This window comes from Pecten maximus, chromosome 5 (assembly GCF_902652985.1).
Source record: "Pecten maximus chromosome 5, xPecMax1.1, whole genome shotgun sequence".
Classification (NCBI taxonomy): Eukaryota; Metazoa; Mollusca; class Bivalvia; order Pectinida; family Pectinidae; genus Pecten; species Pecten maximus.
The window spans coordinates 21,454,526-21,474,355 of NC_047019.1; the positions used below are offsets into that span (position 1 = coordinate 21,454,526).

At 34.0% G+C, this 19,830-nt stretch overlaps 1 protein-coding gene across 5 annotated transcripts in view; it reads right to left on the minus strand.

Annotated features, from left to right (window-relative positions):
• Positions 1-12,290: 12,290 nt before the first annotated feature.
• Positions 12,291-19,830, minus strand: part of LOC117327494 — a 71,195-nt gene continuing 63,655 nt past the window's right edge. For 3 of the 5 annotated variants that reach the window (XM_033884505.1, XM_033884506.1, XM_033884507.1), the window contains one exon: positions 12,291-18,537. In XM_033884505.1, the coding sequence (XP_033740396.1) occupies positions 18,430-18,537 (108 nt within the window). In that variant the 3' untranslated portion in view covers positions 12,291-18,429. The remainder of the gene's footprint in view (positions 18,538-19,830) is intronic. The other 2 variants (XR_004532651.1, XM_033884508.1) reach the window with 2 other exon arrangements.

Below are 19,830 nucleotides of genomic sequence, written 5' to 3' on the forward strand. Positions count from 1 at the left end.
GTATTTCATGTATCATTATAGGTCTCGGATTAGTTATCTCGTGATTAGGGACGTATTTCATATATCATTCTACATTAATTATCGGATATTTACTTTTTGTCTTCGAAGTCTTATATTATAGGACTATCCCTTATAAATTACTCGACCTATATTTAGCACTCCCGTCAACCCGGTCACCTACCTGCATAGTAGAATTGCTTCAGTCCGTGCACCTGTCATGATCTCATTGGGAGATCAGTCTTTTTCCTGATGCGATAGAAAATTGTCACGCATTTATTCATAAGTTGAATGATAGCCATGTAAATGTGGTAAGAGTTGATATGACCAACACTGAAACATGGCTCTCGGTACGACTGATCAGACTACCGGTAACTGAAACATGGCTCTCGGTACAACTGATCAGCATGCCGGTAACTGAAACTTTGAACTAATACACTATATAAGAATACAAAAATGTACAGTATGAATGCACTATGATGACAAAAAAGAGAACGTATTACAAAACGTATTATTTAATTATTATTATGTAAAATGGAAAACGTAACTGTACACGTCTGAGTTTTGGTGTGAAACTGTCTACGAGTCTGTCTGTTCTATGTGTATCTTGTCTGTAATTGTGTGGACTTTAAGTAGGTGTAGGTGGACGTGGTGAACGTACATATGAATACACTAATACACTTGAAGACAAGCCATGGTTTGATGGTGAAGTCAAAAACAAATGGTACATGTATCGAAACGCTTTACGCGATTTCAATAGTTGTAAATCGTCTGTCAATCACAGAATTTTAATAGAAAGTAAGAAAACGTATAATATATACAGACAATATATAGATAATATATGAGATTAGAAGGAGACATACTAGAATATTTGCGGAAATACAATCCGCGTCAATTTTATAAGAAATTTGTAAGGCAAAAATCATCAGGACCTCAAACGAATCTGAATTGTTTATATCAATATTTTAAGGATTTGTCAAACGCTAATGGCGTAAATACTAATAACGATACAGACTTAGATAGTGATTCTGCTATATCTGCAGATAATGAAGTTGGCCACGATACACCAGTATATGATGAATTAGATTCTGAAATTTCTATAGAAGAAATATCACGAGCAATTCAGACACTGAAACGTGGAAAAGCACATGGGTTGGATGGTATTTTAAATGAATGTTTATTATCGGGGAAAACTCAACTTTTACCCGCATTGTGTACTTTGTTTAATGAAATTTTAAATTCAGTATATTTTCCGGCTGAATGGTCAAGAGCCGTGATTACTCCGGTGCATAAAAAGGGTGATAAATCGAATACTAACAATTTCAGGGGTATAAGTTTGTGAAGCTGTCTTGGAAAATTATTTACTTCAATATTAAATCGTAGGTTATTGAAATGGAGTGAATCATATGACATTATATCTGATGCCCAATTCGGGTTTCGTCCTGGAATGAGTACAATTGATGCTATTTTTGCATTACATTCAATAATTACAAAGTCTTTCAATAATAACAAACGATTATACTGCTGTTTCGTTTATTTTCAAAAAGCGTTTGACCGCGTTGATCGTTTAAATTTGTGGTACAAATTATCAAAATTAGGAATACGAGGAAAACTTTTGAATTTGATCAAATCTTCATATGGACACGTAAAATCTTGTGTAAGTCTTCAAGGTCGTATCTCTGATTTCTTCGATAATGATATCGGCCTCTTCCAAGGGGAAATTCTCTCCCCGATACTTTTTTCTTTGTATGTTAACGATTTTGAATCTTTCTTTATATCGCATTGTAATTCACAATACGATTTTCAAGACCTTAGTTTATTTCTTATGCTTTACGCTGACGATATGGTGTTGTTTTCGGAGACTGTCAAGTGTTTGCAAGATCTACTTGATAATTTAGAAAGGTATTCAAACCAATGGAAACTTACTGTAAATATTGAAAAAACTAAAGTCGTTGTTTTTCGAAAAGGTGGTATAGTTCACTACAATGAGAAATGGACATATCAGGGTAATGACCTTTCCTGTGTAAATGAATTCACATATTTAGGAGTAAATCTGAAATTTAATAATAAATTCAACAGTATTCAAATACAGCTATCAACTCAGGGTCGTAAAGCAATGTTTGCACTTTTTACAAAATGTAATCACATGCAATTAAATATTGAAACTATGCTTCATCTTTTCGATGTTGGAAGTATTTTAAGCTATAGTTGCGAGATATGGGGATCGTCAAAGACAATTGACATTGAAAAGGTCCACACACATTTTTGCAAAAGAATACTTAATGTAAAGAAATCAACCTCAAATGCGATGGTGTATTGTGAACTAGGTCGTTTTTCCACTACAATATTGCAGGAAACTAAGGATAATTAAGTACTGGTTTAAGTTAATTACTTCACGAAATTGTATTTTAAATCGTGCATATGGATTTTTAAGAAATTGTAATACAAGAAATTGTTTCAATTGGGTAACTTTTGTTAAAAATGAACCCTTTTTCGCTTGGTTTTGGTTATGTGTGGGAAAACCAGCAAATGTATGCAAGTTATATCGACAATATTTTGCCAGTTATTAAGAAGAGAATTTTTGACCAAGCTCGGCAACACCTACACCATTTATTAGAGTCATCCTCAAAATGTCATATATATAAACATCTTGTGGACAATGTAACATTACCTTTTTATCTTACCAAATATATTCCTAAAAGATATAGAATTTGTCTTACTAAGATACGTCTATCTGCACATTGTTTAGCCATTGAAGCAGGTAGATTTAATAATACTCCAAGATTAAGACGATTTTGCAATATGTGTAATAATAGACAACAAATTGAAGATGAATATCATTTTATTCTTGAATGTAATAGTTATAGAAATTTAAGGAAAATGTACATCAAGCGTTATTACTGGAATAACCCATCTGTTTTTAAATTAATCCAGCTATTCAGAGTACAAAATGTAAAGGAACTGTGTTCTCTAGGAAAACATATACATGAAGCTACTAAATCAATAAATAATAACTAAACCAATCATTGATGTTATGATGTCTCATTCTCTATATGTTGTATAGGCCATGCTGTAATTTGTATTTCATGTACAATGTTTTTGTGACTGATAGGCCGTACGGCCGAAAGTAATAAAAGAATTAATTGAATTGAAGTAAAACTGTCTTTCTATGAGTATCTGTATGTCTGGGTTTTATGTTGCTGACTCTAAATTGAGTCTTTGTGTATGGTTGACAGAATGAAATTTACATTGTATATCTTGTCGGTAATTGAGTGGAAGTCTCTGAAAGATGGTGTGATTCAGTGAATTGTGTGTGTATTTATATCTAACAGTTACAGGGATTAATTTGTTCAGTGTCTTCAGGTGTGAAAACGGTGTAAGGCAATGTGAAAATATGTCATCTTTCCTTTTCTCTATTTTTCTTAATGATTTACATTATTTTTTTATCAACAATGAATGTTAATTGTCTAACTACAGCCAACATGTTGCTTTTGCTATATAAACATTACCTGAGTTTACCTATGGAAAATGTAGGTATAGTCTGTTTCAGTATACGTATACATGGGACTCAAAGGTGACTAACAATAAAAGTGAAGAAAATGTTTAAGAATACCTTTAAAAATATACATTTATATGCACGTATTAATAACAGAATACATATACTGATAATTATTACTTATATTCATAGTGATAGTACACAACATTTTAAAAATGAAATAATGGAAAAAAATCTTTCAAAATTAAAAATGCACCTTATACAGGTAACAATGATATACAGTGTACTTTCAATCATTTTTTTCTTGTTTTCTCCCTTTCAATTAGATATGGTTACTATGTTATGATAAGCAACTAATTGTTACAAATTGAATTATTGTTTTAAAAAAAATAGGTGCATTTTGTTAAAATCACATAAAGAGTTAACGGCATAAACTTCAATGATATGTAGTCAGAACTGTTTACAATAGTATGTGTATGTAACCAACACAAAAACAACCAATTGTTATTCCCTCAAAATTACAATAAACAGTATACACCTTGGTCCAATCATTTTACCAATTCCATTAGTTATTTTTCTCTAAACACTTACTGTACTTGACGTTCCTGGAAATAGATTATAGATTGCAATGACAAATGCCCAGATTAGGGTTGATTTCTTGGAGAATGGTAGAGTATCAAGCTGGAGGTAAACCATGTGCAAAGAAGAGGAATATCGCCAACCGGAATCGAGACTCCAGACTCTCAAGATGACACGATGGATGTGACCGCATATGCTGATGCAGCTTCACATCTTGTCCACTTGGAGTATTAAATCCAGGATAATTACAATTATATACCCGTTTATCATATGCTTGTGCTTCCTAAACATTAACATTCAGTTTCATAAATGGACCTAAGTGATTATGATATACTTTGAGAAACATTATATACAAGTGTAATTTAACATTCAATTTCATAAAGCAACTTGAATTTGCAAGGGCTATGATTACCATATACTTGTGTTAAAGAAAGTGACAATCATATATAGACTAGTATTTCTTTGTAATAATAAGATTGAACTATTTATTACATGAATAATTTCGTATGTGAAGACTGCATATATGGAACCGCCGATATGATTAATTGACTTTGGTGATATTGTGAACTTTATCCGTGATTTCTAAGATTATACTGATTTGTGCTTTATTATTCAATCAGTTTCATTATCATAAATGATTTGTTTTACTTAAACTATAAAAATGTCGTTAAAGTCTTTTGTTTTTAATCGTTTTCTCTAAAGTACATTATATCAGAGACTTGTATATCAGATATACAAGTCTCTGATGAAACAGGTAACGTTGACTCAAACTTATTGATAATGTGACCTTTCAATGTAAAGGTTAAAATTGAACAAATGTATTTTCTGTTTTATTTATAAAACATAATTATTATGATAAAGTGTGAAATTTGTAACAATGAAAGATATAGAAAATGAAATATTTTCACTAATTTAAGAAAATTTAAGTTATTCTATTTTAATATTTTTTAATTATATAAAAGGATTTGTGATATATATATTTAGTATACATTATCTACAAACTGCTAACAGCATTATCACAGGTAATACAGGTACCACAGGTAACCTGAGAATCAATTACTTCTCCAAAACAGGCTATAACTTACCTGTAATTAGTGCCTATTGTTCTCTATTGTTCCAACCCCCAATGTTAAAATAGGATCTGTTGGCTGAGTTGGAAGACACCATCTAAATTACTAGAAGACAAGCTCGGTGTGTATTAAAAGTTATTCTGTCTTTTATACGCTGATGACACTGTATTGTTAGCAGAAAGTCGCGATGATCTCCAAATATGTTAAATAACTTCGGTATATATTGTAACAAGTGGAACTTGAAGGTAAATATAGGAAAATCAAAAGTAAAGATTTTTGGCCGTCAGAAGGTACCAGCAGATTTTAGATTCATTTTCGATGGTAAAGCCTTAGACATAGTTACTGAATTCAATTACCTTGGTATACTATTTTTTAAATCGGGGAATTTCTTAAGAGCTAAAAAGAACGAAGCACTTAAAGGAACTAGAGCCATGTATGAAGTGTTAAAAAAGGGGAGATTACATAATCTATCAATACAGTGTCAACTGGATTTATTTGACAAAATTGTGTCACCAGTTCGTGAAGTGTGGGGTTTTTCAAATAACACTATAATTGAAAGAGTTCATTTAAAGTTTTGTAAGATGTTACTTCACTTTAAATCATCAACTCCTGATTTTATGGTTGATGGAGAGCTCGGCAGACATCCACTAGATATCGAAATTAAAACCAGAATGAGAAGTTTTTGGACACATTAACAACAGCTAAAGAAGCTAAAATAAGCAACTTATTATATAAGACATCAGCCATAGTAAATGAAGAAAATGGTGGTTCAATTGCCTGGACCGAATGCATTAAAACATATCGAATAACTGTGGACTCTCCAACATATGGTTGAATCAAAATTCTGTAAATCCGAAATGGCTTCCTTTAAAAATAAAACTAACACTGACCGACCAATTTAAAAAAAAGTTGGGCGGAAACACGTAGAAACTCTCCAAAATCCATAAATTATAGAGTTTTTAAATCTGTTACTTTTGAAAATTATTTTAATATTCTTTCCAGAAAAGATGCTATATTATTGTGTAAATTCAGAACAAGAAATAGTCATTTACCTTGAAACTGGAAGTTGGCGACATATACCGAGGGAAGGTATATTGAAAGGAGAAGTTTTTTACCTCAAAAATTAATCATCCGACATAGTGAAATTTCATGATATCATGATGTCCAAAAGACTCTCTTCCTTAAAAAAGTTATGTAACTTGATCAAAAAAATCAATTTCGTATGTTCCCCTGAGTAGATATTTTAATTCAAATATAAGTTTACATCTTTATGATACTTTCATCCCTCTGTATATCCACGCATGTTCACCAAATTTCATATTATTGTAAATTTACATGTATTGCATTTTGTAGTCTATCTCTGTTTACCTGTACAGGTGTTGAGATAATAAATGAATTTTAATTTGTTATTTGTTATTTGCCATGGTGTCATTCAGTGAATTGTTTGTGTATATTTATATCTAACAGTGAGAGGGTTAAGTCGGTCAGTGTGTCTGTTTGGTGTGTTCCCAAATTCAAATTCAAATTGGTTTATTTCTCTTTTCATAACATAATACATAGAGAAAACATATTCCCCGAACGCCTACCTATTAAGAACAATAGACAGTTCAAGTTCAAGTTCTTTATTACTTTAAACCACATGGTTTATCAGTATATAAATTACATGTACAATAAGTTCTCACAGTCCTCACGAACACTCACACACCCACACTGATCCACACCCACCCACTCACACTGATCCACACCCACCCACTCACACTGATCCACACCCACACACTCACACTGATCCACACCCACACACCAACACTGATCCACACCCACACTGATCCACACCCACCCACTCACACTGATCCACACCCACACACCCACACTGATCCACACCCACACACCCACACTGATCCACACCCACACACCCACACTGATCCACACCCACACACCCACACTGATCCACACCCACACACCAACACTGATCCACACCCACACTGATCCACACCCACCCACTCACACTGATCCACACCCACACACCCACACTGATCCACACCCACACACCCACACTGATCCACACCCACACACCCACACTGATCCACACCCACCCACTCACACTGATAGACAGAGACATCAAAGGAAGGGTAATTATAGTCTGTTTCATACATGTTCTGTATTTACCCGAGATATTTTACCTGTATTTTACCTGTAGAAATCACTTGACCACTAAAGAAAACCAAGACACTAGCATATACATTTCAACATTTTATTTAAATAGAATTGTGATATTTATAGTATAATATTAATCACATTGATATATAAGTTATAAGAGCATTAGAATTCTGCAAATTAATATATCTTTATATCTTATTTTGAAAACAACACTATGAGAATCATAATAATATATTGAGCACTTGAAATGTACATGTACATATATGCTAATGCATTTTGGAATATCACTATCATAATCTTAGAATGTTACATTTTTTATACTATAACATATTTTGATAGGAATAACACTATTAGAAACACAATGTAACGTTACAGGACGGACAAAATTAAAATCAACAAATAGACACAGAAAACTGTAACAGACATGTAAATACCTGGTATACATGTACGCAGTTGGAACAAATTAACAAATATATTTTCACAGTGTAATAAAATACATTAAGATATAGATGCAAAACACATTGTACCAATGGCATAATTTACTTGCAGAGAAGCGACGTGCATGGAAATCGCATATTGTTGACAGCCTCTTTGATACATACACGATAAAGCAATGTCCATATGTTACATCACTACACACATTTTACTTAAATGGAGAAGTTCGGAGGCTGCATCGGCGTAAGATATGATATCAATAGTTTGGTTATCCAGTCTCTGTTTAAGGACAAGGCGAGTGTCGATATTTCTGTACCTTCAGCACGACGTTGGATTCTAGTCATCTCATTAGTAGCCTGTATGTCCTTTAATGTCCGTATAATGGTGAACATGTTGGGATGTGCATGCATGGTGTACAATCTTTTTGAATTTCCTGTGCCAGGCTTCTAAGTGATTGGCCGTCCTTGGTCGTTGTCGTAGTGGTTTCAACGGTTCTGTCTCCCTCTATCCTTTTGTGCTCGGAATCTTACGTCTTTTCATTGGTGTAGTATATAGATACATACCTGTAGCTCCGGTATTCATCTTCAAGTGTCATGCCATCCCGTAGTCAGGGCTACATCACAGCTCATCGTTTTTACTTATCTCGACCAGTAAAGTGAGCGATTTTTACTTATCAACACCATTATCTTCAGTCTGTGTGATATCAGAGAGGTGTTCAAATGAGAAAAGAGAGCCGTTTGAGTATAACTTGTAATTAAGAACAAAGCAAAGTATTTGATGTACATTTTGGTTTGATGAAAATGATAATTAAAAAATTATTCATGAATATTTTACAATATTAATTTCAATGAATTATTAATTAATATTTAATGCAATGAATTATTAATTAATATTATTTTGATAATTATTGATATTTATTATTTTGATAATTTCTTATTTGTTTAAAAATGTATTGACAAATATCATGTGCATATAGGTAATTCTAAAATATTATATTTTTGTGCAGTATTTATTCATTGAATATTGACCTTTGATTTTGATGAGAAATACTATAAAATCTACAGGTAACGCACACAGGTAAAATACAGGTGACTTAAGTGACTTCACCAGAACAGACTATAATTACTGTACAAACATACTCAGTAGGGTGTTATTTCAAAATGTAGGCATTCAGGGAATCAGCCGTCTGTTTGTCGTATGTATGTGTTTATTATTATTTTTTCGCGTCTGTATAGGTGTCGGACGGTGGGTTTGATTAAATGAGTATTTGTGTATGTACGTATGTGGGCATGCATGTTTGAATGTATGAGCATGTAAGCGAGTACGAAAAGAAATAGTAATGAAAGTAAGCAATGAAGCATGAAGCATGTTGTGTATTGAATAAATTGTCAGAATTTTAGAGTCAAGATCACTATAGACTTTGGCTAGATTTGATTGCCTGATTGTCATAACCTCTCGGCTCTGAGTTCAAATAAATAAATGAATGAATAAGTAAAGAAAGAAAGAAAGAAAGAAAGAAAGAAAGAAAGAAGAAAAAGAAAAAAGAAAATTGACATGTTGATAATCGTTTGAATTTCTTGTGGTTTCAAGCAGAAGGAATGTTCATTATATATATTCTCAAATCTCAAATTCTATAATCAATATTTTACTAATATTTTCTCTCGTTTTATTATTCGCACGAAGATCAATTTTCTGTCCATCTCTAGTGATGGGACCATGTAACATGTAATTGTTATACCGTTGTCTATCGGATGTTTGAACAACGTAATAATACCACTTAAAAACTCATATAACTTAAATACGAAAGTCTATTAGTGTCAATAAGTTAAATATAGCTAATTGATACATGTAATAATACACGCTATTACGTATTCCAAGCCTGTATAACCTCATGCATAAGACACATTTTACACATTTTGTCAGTGGGATCATCCGATATACACGTCTCTGATATTTTTTTTTACAACTTAACGTTTGTACATAACAACTTTTTACTTTCACGGAGGCCGATATAAGCTGCTTATAAAAAGTCACCAACCATACTGCATCTATTCATTGTCCTTCAGACATGTCACGTGTTTGTGTGTGGATTTCCCGTGATGTTTTGATGATCAATTTCACACTAGAAGATATTCAATGAATAGAATGAAACTATCGCATTAGTTGAACTTTTAAAGAGAGTTATGTCCCTTCGGCCGTCTGCCTCTAGACAATGTATTGACGATGATTCCCGCTCCAGTCAAAGACTATTGTTGTATAATGAAACATGATCAGTACCGTAAACATTTGTGATTAATTTTATATCAATATTTTTTTCTTGATAATTACATTATGTATGTCTATTTTCCGATTATGAAAATTATTACTTAAGTTGGCCATTTTTTTCTTATTTATCTTCATACGTTTCAATTATTTCTTGTCCATTATAACTCGGATAGATGGAAATTTAGAAAACAATATAGTTTTACTCATTGCGTGATTTGTACGAGGCAACTAATGTCGGAACTCAACTACAAGAATTGGGGAGTTTCTTTTGGCGTCTAAGCCTTCTTGGAACAGAAATTTAAGCACCATTAAATATACACTGCACCTACAGCATATGGAACCTTCTGACTTTCTATCTACTCCTCAACATTATTTGTGTTTTCAAATGCCTCAAAAAACCTTGCATTTGTCCAAACATCCCTTTTTGGCATAACATGATAAGTTGCATGGTCTAGTGTCATGCTCCTGTCCAGATGATATAAACGGACACATTATACTTCATCCCTGAACATCTGTAGTGAGGAAGTGCAAAATATAGGAATCTGTATGGTAGATCCTAAAGGTGTACTGCTTCATCAAGTGTTGTTATGCTCATGTCCTTAGATTAGAAACTTTACCCAAATATGTTTTGAATAGGATGCAATAGGCCTCCTGTATGCTATTAAATGAGATATACACAAACTGCTACAAAATAACTAATTATTAGTAGTGACTAACTGAAACAAGAGGCTCGTGGGCCTGTAACCATACATTTGTTTTATCATTTAACACATTTGAACCCTGTGATCTGGAAATTAGGTCAAGGTTGTTCATTTGAATAAACGTTTGGTAGACCTTCATCCAAGTATTATCATGATCCAGGAGGCTCTTGGTTATCGACAAGAAATCATTTCACGATTTTTACACATTTGACCCCTTGTGACCTGGCAGGTTGCTCAAGATTGTTCATTTGAATTTGGTAGCCCTTCATCCTGGCACTATACTGACCCAATAAGACAGAATGCCTCTTGGCTATTCAAACAAGAGAGCCAAGAGGGATCAAATTACCTACATAACAATCTAAGAAAGAACCAACAAGAACTGTCCGAGAAATAGGATTAACAAACTTCAAATACAATGTTCCTGGTAATAAAAGAGGAATCTACATGAAATTTGTCCAGGGGAACCTATATATAAAATTTGAGAGATATCCATGGAGAACTCCAAATGGAACATGCTCCACTAAGGACCAAGGGGGACATACATGTGAAATTTGAGAAAGCTCCATGAAGAACTTTCAGAGAAATAGAAATAACAAACTTCAACTGTCAAAACTCAAAATGGCTGCCTATTGACCATCTTGTTTACAGATCAGTCTCAAAATGCAATATGTACAACTAGGGGCAAAGGGAAACCTACATATAAAATTTGTGAAAGATCTATTCAGAACTTTCTGAGAAATAGACAACAATCTTCATCATTATACAATTGGTATTGAACTGTATAAATCATCTTTCCAATCCTCCAGGTGTGTGGGATCTGATTTTAATTAGGTAGTTTGTTTAAATATGAGAGTAAATAAATTAATGTACTTGAATTTTTTGTGTATCTGTTTGTCCCACCATGCCTCCGACTACATATCATGACCCAAAGCCTCTTGCTAATTGAGTTAATTAAATAAAGGAAAATGGATGCTGCCTAACAACTGATGCTGCACCATGTCATGAACTCAGTTAATTGCCTTTCAGGCAAGTTGTAGATGTTGCTCTTATTCAACCAAATTACACCTGGCAGCTACTGAATGTGTTTAGATCCAGTGAGGTCAGAAGACAGCCAGTAGCCTCTTGTTGACTTGTGTGACTTTGCCTTTACCTCAAATTTCACTGAAAGAAACTTTATTTCTGTGGTTTAATTGGTCCATGCAGTCATACAAACCAATCATTTTCGAATAAATTTTCTGTATTTAATCAGATAACTGCATCTTCAACTGAATTCAAAATTCACATTCAAAATGACAATCAAAAGATAACTAATCATGTACCTCATATCAATCCTCAAGTAAGCCCTCATCCCTAGTCAAAAGTATCGTACCATATTAATCCTCAAATAAGCCCTCTCCCCTAGTCAAAAGTAGAGTACCATATTAATCCTCAAATAAGCCCTCATCCCTAGTCAAATGTTTAGTACCGTATCAATCCTCAAATAAGCCCTCCCCTAGTCGGAGCTGTCAGAGATTTTGTGCTAGGTCAGGTAGCTTATTTGAGAAAATATGTGCTACATCTGTAAATAAAAAAAAACAAGAAACAATGAAAATCATTTGTTATAAATTGTATTAGATAAGCATATTCTGTCAACAACATTCCTCCATAAGGACTTCTTTAGCAGTTGTGTAGTTAACACAATGTCATCGATCACAACACAACTTTTCATCCAGTCGAGGTTTATACATAAGCCATCTTAATATACATAGCCTTATGTTTTTAAAATGGCAGGTTTTTTCTATAGTTGCTGTATAATGGTATATAAAACACTACGCAGATAGTAAGGAATACAGGAACATTGACATGTATATCATTATCACCAAACACTAACAATTTTATAATCTCATTCTCATAACAGTTCTGATATTGAATAGCTAGTAAAACCTTGATACTGTAGGGGTATTGGCAATTAAATCCACATACCACACTAATCTGAATTTTGTATAGAAACTTGTCCGGAATATTTGATACCCCTCACTGATCCCTGACATTGTATGAAACTTTTCTGAATATTCCCTCGCCTCCTAAACTTAACTTATCCCTTACCTTGTATAGAAACTTGTCCTGAATATTCCCTTTTCCTAAACTTATCCCTGACCTTGTATAGAAACTTGTCTGAATCTTCCCTCCTCCTAAACTTATCCCTGACCTTGTATAGAAACTTGTCTGAATATTCCCCCCTCCTCAACTTATCCCTGACCTTGTATAGAAACTTGTCTGAATATTCCCTCTTCCTAAACTTATCCCTGACCTTGTATAGAAACTTGTCTGAATATTCCCTCTTCCTAAACTTATCCCTGACCTTGTATAGAAACTTGTCTGAATATTCCTCCCTCCTCAACTTATCCCTGACCTTGTATAGAAACTTGTCTGAATATTCCCTCCTCCTAAACTTATCCCTGACCTTGTATAGAAACTTGTCTGAATATTCCCCCCTCCTCAACTTATCCCTGACCTTGTATAGAAACTTGTCTGAATATTCCCTCTTCCTAAACTTATCCCTGACCTTGTATAGAAACTTGTCTGAATATTCCCCCCTCCTCAACTTATCCCTGACCTTGTATAGAAACTTGTCTGAATATTCCCTCTTCCTAAACTTATCCCTGACCTTGTATAGAAACTTGTCTGAATCTTCCCTCCTCCTAAACTTATCCCTGACCTTGTATAGAAACTTGTCTGAATATTCCCCCCTCCTCAACTTATCCCTGACCTTGTATAGAAACTTGTCTGAATATTCCCCCCTCCTCAACTTATCCCTGACCTTGTATAGAAACTTGTCTGAATATTCCCTCTTCCTAAACTTATCCCTGACCTTGTATAGAAACTTGTCTGAATATTCCGTCCTCCTAAACTTATCCCTGACCTTGTATAGAAACTTGTCCTGAATATTCCCTCCTCCTAAACTTATCCCTGACCTTGTATAGAAACTTGTCCTGAATATTCCGTCCTCCTAAACTTATCTCTGACCTTGTATAGAAACTTGTCTGAATATTCCGTCCTCCTAAACTTATCCCTGACCTTGTATAGAAACTTGTCCTGAATATTTCCTCCTCCTAAACTTATCCCCGACCTTGTATAGAAACTTGTCTGAATCTTCCCTCCTCCTAAACTTATCCCTGACCTTGTATAGAAACTTGTCTGAATATTCCCTCCTCCTAAACTTATCTCTGACCTTGTATAGAAACTTGTCTGAATATTTCCTCCTCCTAAACTTATCCCTGACCTTGTATAGAAACTTGTCTGAATATTTCCTCTTCCTAAACTTATCCCTGACCTTGTATAGAAACTTGTCTGAATATTCCGTCCTCCTAAACTTATCCCTGACCTTGTATAGAAACTTGTCCTGAATATTCCCTCCTCCTAAACTTATCCCTGACCTTGTATAGAAACTTGTCCTGAATATTCCCTCCTCCTAAACTTATCCCTGACCTTGTATAGAAACTTGTCCTGAATATTCCCTCCTCCTAAACTTATCCCCGACCTTGTATAGAAACTTGTCTGAATATTCCCTCCTCCTAAACTTATCCCTGACCTTGTATAGAAACTTGTCTGAATATTTCCTCCTCCTAAACTTATCCCTGACCTTGTATAGAAACTTGTCCTGAATATTCCCTCCTCCTAAACTTATCCCTGACCTTGTATAGAAACTTGTCTGAATATTTCCTCCTCCTAAACTTATCCCTGACCTTGTATAGAAACTTGTCTGAATATTTCCTCCTCCTAAACTTATCCCTGACCTTGTATAGAAACTTGTCTGAATATTCCCTCCTCCTAAACTTATCCCTGACCTTGTATAGAAACTTGTCTGAATATTTCCTCCTCCTAAACTTATCCCTGACCTTGTATAGAAACTTGTCTGAATATTTCCTCCTCCTAAACTTATCCCTGACCTTGTATAGAAACTTGTCTGAATATTTCCTCCTCCTAAACTTATCCCTGACCTTGTATAGAAACTTGTCTGAATATTTCCTCCTCCTAAACTTATCCCTGACCTTGTATAGAAACTTGTCTGAATATTTCCTCCTCCTAAACTTATCCCTGACCTTGTATAGAAACTTGTCTGAATATTTCCTCCTCCTAAACTTATCCCTGACCTTGTATAGAAACTTGTCTGAATATTTCCTCCTCCTAAACTTATCCCTGACCTTGTATAGAAACTTGTCTGAATATTCCCTCCTCCTAAACTTATCCCTGACCTTGTATAGAAACTTGTCTGAATATTTCCTCCTCCTAAACTTATCCCTGACCTTGTATAGAAACTTGTCTGAATATTTCCTCCTCCTAAACTTATCCCTGACCTTGTATAGAAACTTGTCTGGAATATTATTTCCCCCTTTACCTATCCCAGTAACAAGTAGGTGATCTGCCAATGATAGCTATAGAGAATGATCAGTACTAGCACTAATAATACACAATGTAACTGCTGGTTTTAACAGGTGCACTTTGGTGTTAATCACTTTTTATACTAAGCAGAACTAACTTATTCAAGGGCAATCAACAAAGTATCACAAATTATAGGATCATTTTTACGTGATCCACTATACATACACATGATGCAACTAGTTGTCACAGCTATTACAAATGCAGTTTCAGTATTAAATGCCGTCGTCATAACAACACTGATAATGTACCAGGTACATATACAGACAATACCTAAAATATTAATACAGAGATTAAGTCCCAAGCAAAACTGACACAAGGATTTAATAGGGGTACGACTGAACAGATGAGGACTTTATGAAGATTTAATAGGGGTACGACTGAACAGATGAGGACTTTATGAAGATTTAATAGGGGTACAACTGAACAGACGAGGACCTTATAAAGATTTAATAGGGGTACGACTGAACAGACGAGGACCTTATGAAGATTTAATAGGGGTACGACTGAACAGATGAGGACTATATAAAGATTTAATAGGGATACGACTGAACAGACGAGGACCTTATGAAGATTTAATAGGGGTACGACTGAACAGATGAGGACTATATAAAGATTTAATAGGGATACGACTGAACAGACGAGGACCTTATAAAGATTTAAAAGGGGTACGACTGAACAGATGAGGACTTTATGAAGATTTAATAGGGATACGACTGAACAGACGAGGACCTTATAAAGATTTAAAAGAGGTACGACTGAACAGATGAGGACTTTATGAAGATTTAATAGGGGTACAACTGACCAGACGAGAACCTTATAAAGATTTATTAGGGGTACGACTGAACAGATGAGGACTTTATGAAGATTTAATAGGGGTACGACTGAACAGATGAGGACTTTATAAAGATTTAATAGGGGTACGACTGAACAGATGAGGACTTTATAAAGATTTATTAGGGGTACAACTGAACAGACGAGGACTTTATGAAGATTTAATAGGGGTACAACTGAACAGACGTGGACCTTATAAAGATTTAATGGGGGTACGACTGAACAGACGAGAACCTTATAAAGATTTAATAGGGGTACGACTGAAGAGATGAGGACCTTATAAAGATTTAATAGGGGTACGACTTAGCAGATGAGGACTATATAAAGATTTTATAGGGATACGACTGAACAGACGAGGACTTTATGAAGATTTAATAGGGGTACGACTGAACAGATGAGGACTTTATGAAGATTTAATAGGGGTACGACTGAACAGATGAGGACCTTATAAAGATTTAATAGGAGTACGACTGAACAGACATGGACCTTATGAAGATTTAATAGGGGTACGACTGAACAGATGAGGACTATATAAAGATTTAATAGGGATACGACTGAACAGACGAGGACTTTATGAAGATTTAATAGGGGTACGACTGAACAGATATTTTCTGATGTTTGACTTTACAGTCACACAACCTACCTTCCATTTCTATAGGATCTATAATTTGTTTTAAGTTCATCTGTACTAAATAAATTTCAGTCATTACTGATCCACAGAAGAAATCTTCATACACTTCAATCAAATAATGGAAAAAGATATGAACATTTTTTTGACAAATACACATGATATCTGTATGAAAAGGACTTGTTGGTTGTGCTCAGCATGTGTATGATACAGGTTCTGTCACCCTTTTCATGCCATTAGATCAAATATCTACTGGTTCCCAGAAATATACACTTTAAACAAATATCCACCTGTTCAATTTATACATGGAGTTTGTTTGTGTTAGCTGCTTAGTGTGATAACAAAATATCACATTACACTTGTCTCTATTAGACCAAAACAAAAAAATGCATATACATGTAAAACAAGGATGTATGCATTTAAAACAATTCACAGATTAAAACGATAATTTTTGGGAAAACTGATAAAACCATTAACAAAGTCCATATCAAGTTTTAAACGACTTTTGTAATTACTGGTTTAATGACTGTTCGTTCATGGAATGTATGAATATTTGAACTAAAGAACAAACTTTTAAAATTCTCATTGATAACAAAATGTGAAAACAACCAATAATACGAAACGGTGGCCATATGTTGAGTACAGTACGTACCTTAACTCTGAGATCCAATAATGAAATAATTTGCCTAACATTTCTGTTGGGCCTTAAATTCTTGTGTCTTGAGACCAGGATCTGTTAGTCATGTGTATTTTAAGATTCAAGAAAGCATCACTTTAAAAAAATACTGATTGCAAACTGAAATTTATACAGGATATTGCAGCACTAACAGGTAGGATTACAGGACAAAAACAGATCGTATGGCACGGTGGTTACCTTGACAACACGCAATGATAATAATCAACAAGCTATTATATTTATTAGCTGTTCTTACAATTTCTATAGTTAGCTTTTGCGTAGAGTTTATTTTGACATTGCCAGTAGTTTTATGACAACAATAAAACAACTCCTTACTATTATTATCCATACACTGTGAGCAGTTGAACAGTTATCACAACTAATATATCACACGGTTATAGGGAGACAACCCTTTCTGCAAGGGAGATAACCCTAGATGTTTTAGGGGGAAAAGTCTATTCCCCCAAATATTATATCACACATTTTATTGGCAGTAAGCACCAAAATAAAACATTAAAAATACAAAACTTTAACAGAAGTATCTCAGATAAGCATACTGAAAAACAAACATTATGCTTCATAAACACGGAATATTCAATAATATGTTCAACATTACTGATTGAATAGTAAAAAAAAATTAACTTAACTTTATTTTAAAACTTTCCAGATATTTTTGGGTATGAATCACTCCTGAATTGTAGGTTTTATACTTGTACAGATGAAAACTTGACATTTGATTCAATTACAGTTGTTCTTTACTTCCCATACAAATGGATTTTTAACAAAAATATGAAATTGAACAATACATATATGGAGTAGGAGTCCTTGAACTCTGGCTGGAGTCCCGTAGATAAACAAAGGCAGTGATATCTTGTTTAAAATATGTGGATTCTGTCTCAATTTAATACAGTTACAAGACGATGTCCCTGAACATCCCAAACAAAGGTTGACGTGAAGCTGCGGAGACACCCCACGAAAAATGGACTGGATGTCTAACCCAAACATTTAATGTTGTAAGTTTTGTGCACTGTTGAAATCTTTAAACTTATAGGGTTAACATAACCCATATTAGATGATCACAATAATCCATGAACAAAGTTATGATGCACTGGCTTTATATTGAAGATGCTGGTCTTCCAAAATAGCGATTTGTGATGAGGATGTTGGTACTTTCAGGACGGTTTGGTTTGTTTGTGTAGTTTGTGGACGGATAATATGGGGATATGATGGACCTTCGGACTCCCAGACCGAGACTGTTCCTGTCGGCTTGTCATCGACTCCTAATTAAAAGGAGAAAGAGAAATACAATTATATAAAGGTATCTACCTTATTTCGGGATTGCTGTTTTAACTCTGAATTTCAGTGTGAGAGACATCTCATGAAATCACATACACGTATTGACATTTAATATCAGAGATCAAATATCTTACAACAATACTCCTTATCAAAATGCCAAAAACTGAACTTAATCAAAACAGAGAAAAGTGTTCAGCTATTTTAAATAAACGCCATACAGGAGATGTTATTATGACCATAAATCCATGTTATAAGAAATTATATAATTACATTTAACATTAACTGATTTATCAATGATTTAAGGAAGTAATACATCTTTTTACCTTAGAAATGTTACCACAACAAATACAACTTCAAACTATCACAACAGTTAAATTTCTAGCAATATTTAGCCAACAAGTTTTAAAGGTTAAATGTTGGAGTGATTTTCTGTGTGGACATCAAATGTTTGTGATGTGAAGTGATATGAAAACAGTGATACAAACACTGTACATTACCATGGGTATATACATGTTGTATCTAATATATTGTAAGAATTTTTTTCCGATATGTTATTCTTTTAGATTTTATTGATGATGGTCGTTGAAAAATGACCTTAATGATAAAATTACCTAATATGTCACCTTATGGTTGGAATTTTAAACAAATGTCTGCATGGTAGTTAGTTGATTTTTTTTTTTAATTTTTAATTTCTTATCTGCATGCATCAGGACTTCAGATGATTTGAAATAAACTTATTCTCGGGAGGACTGCAGACAATTTAAATAAACTTATTCTCGGGAGGACTGCAGACAATTTAAATAAACTTATTCTCGGGAGGACTGCAGACAATTTAAATAAACTTATTCTCAGGAGGACTGCAGACAATTTAAAATAAACCTATTCTCGGGAGGACTACAGACAATTTAAATAAACTTATTCTCGGGAGGACTGCAGACAATTTAAAATAAACCTATTCTGGGGAGGACTGCAGACAATTTAAATAAACTTATTCTCGGGAGGACTGCAGACAATTTAAAATAAACTTATTCTCGGGAGGACTGCAGACAATTTAAATAAACTTATTCTCGGGAGGACTGCAGACAATTTAAAATAAACTTATCTTGGAAGGACTGCAGACAATTTAAATAAACTTGATCTCTGGAGGTCTGCAGGCAATGTGGTAGCTATATATATAGTAAAACTGTGAAAATTGAACATTTTATTTAACACTAGAAAATTGAACACAAACCAAACAATGTACTGTGAACAAATGTGCCAGATTAGAATTACAGGAA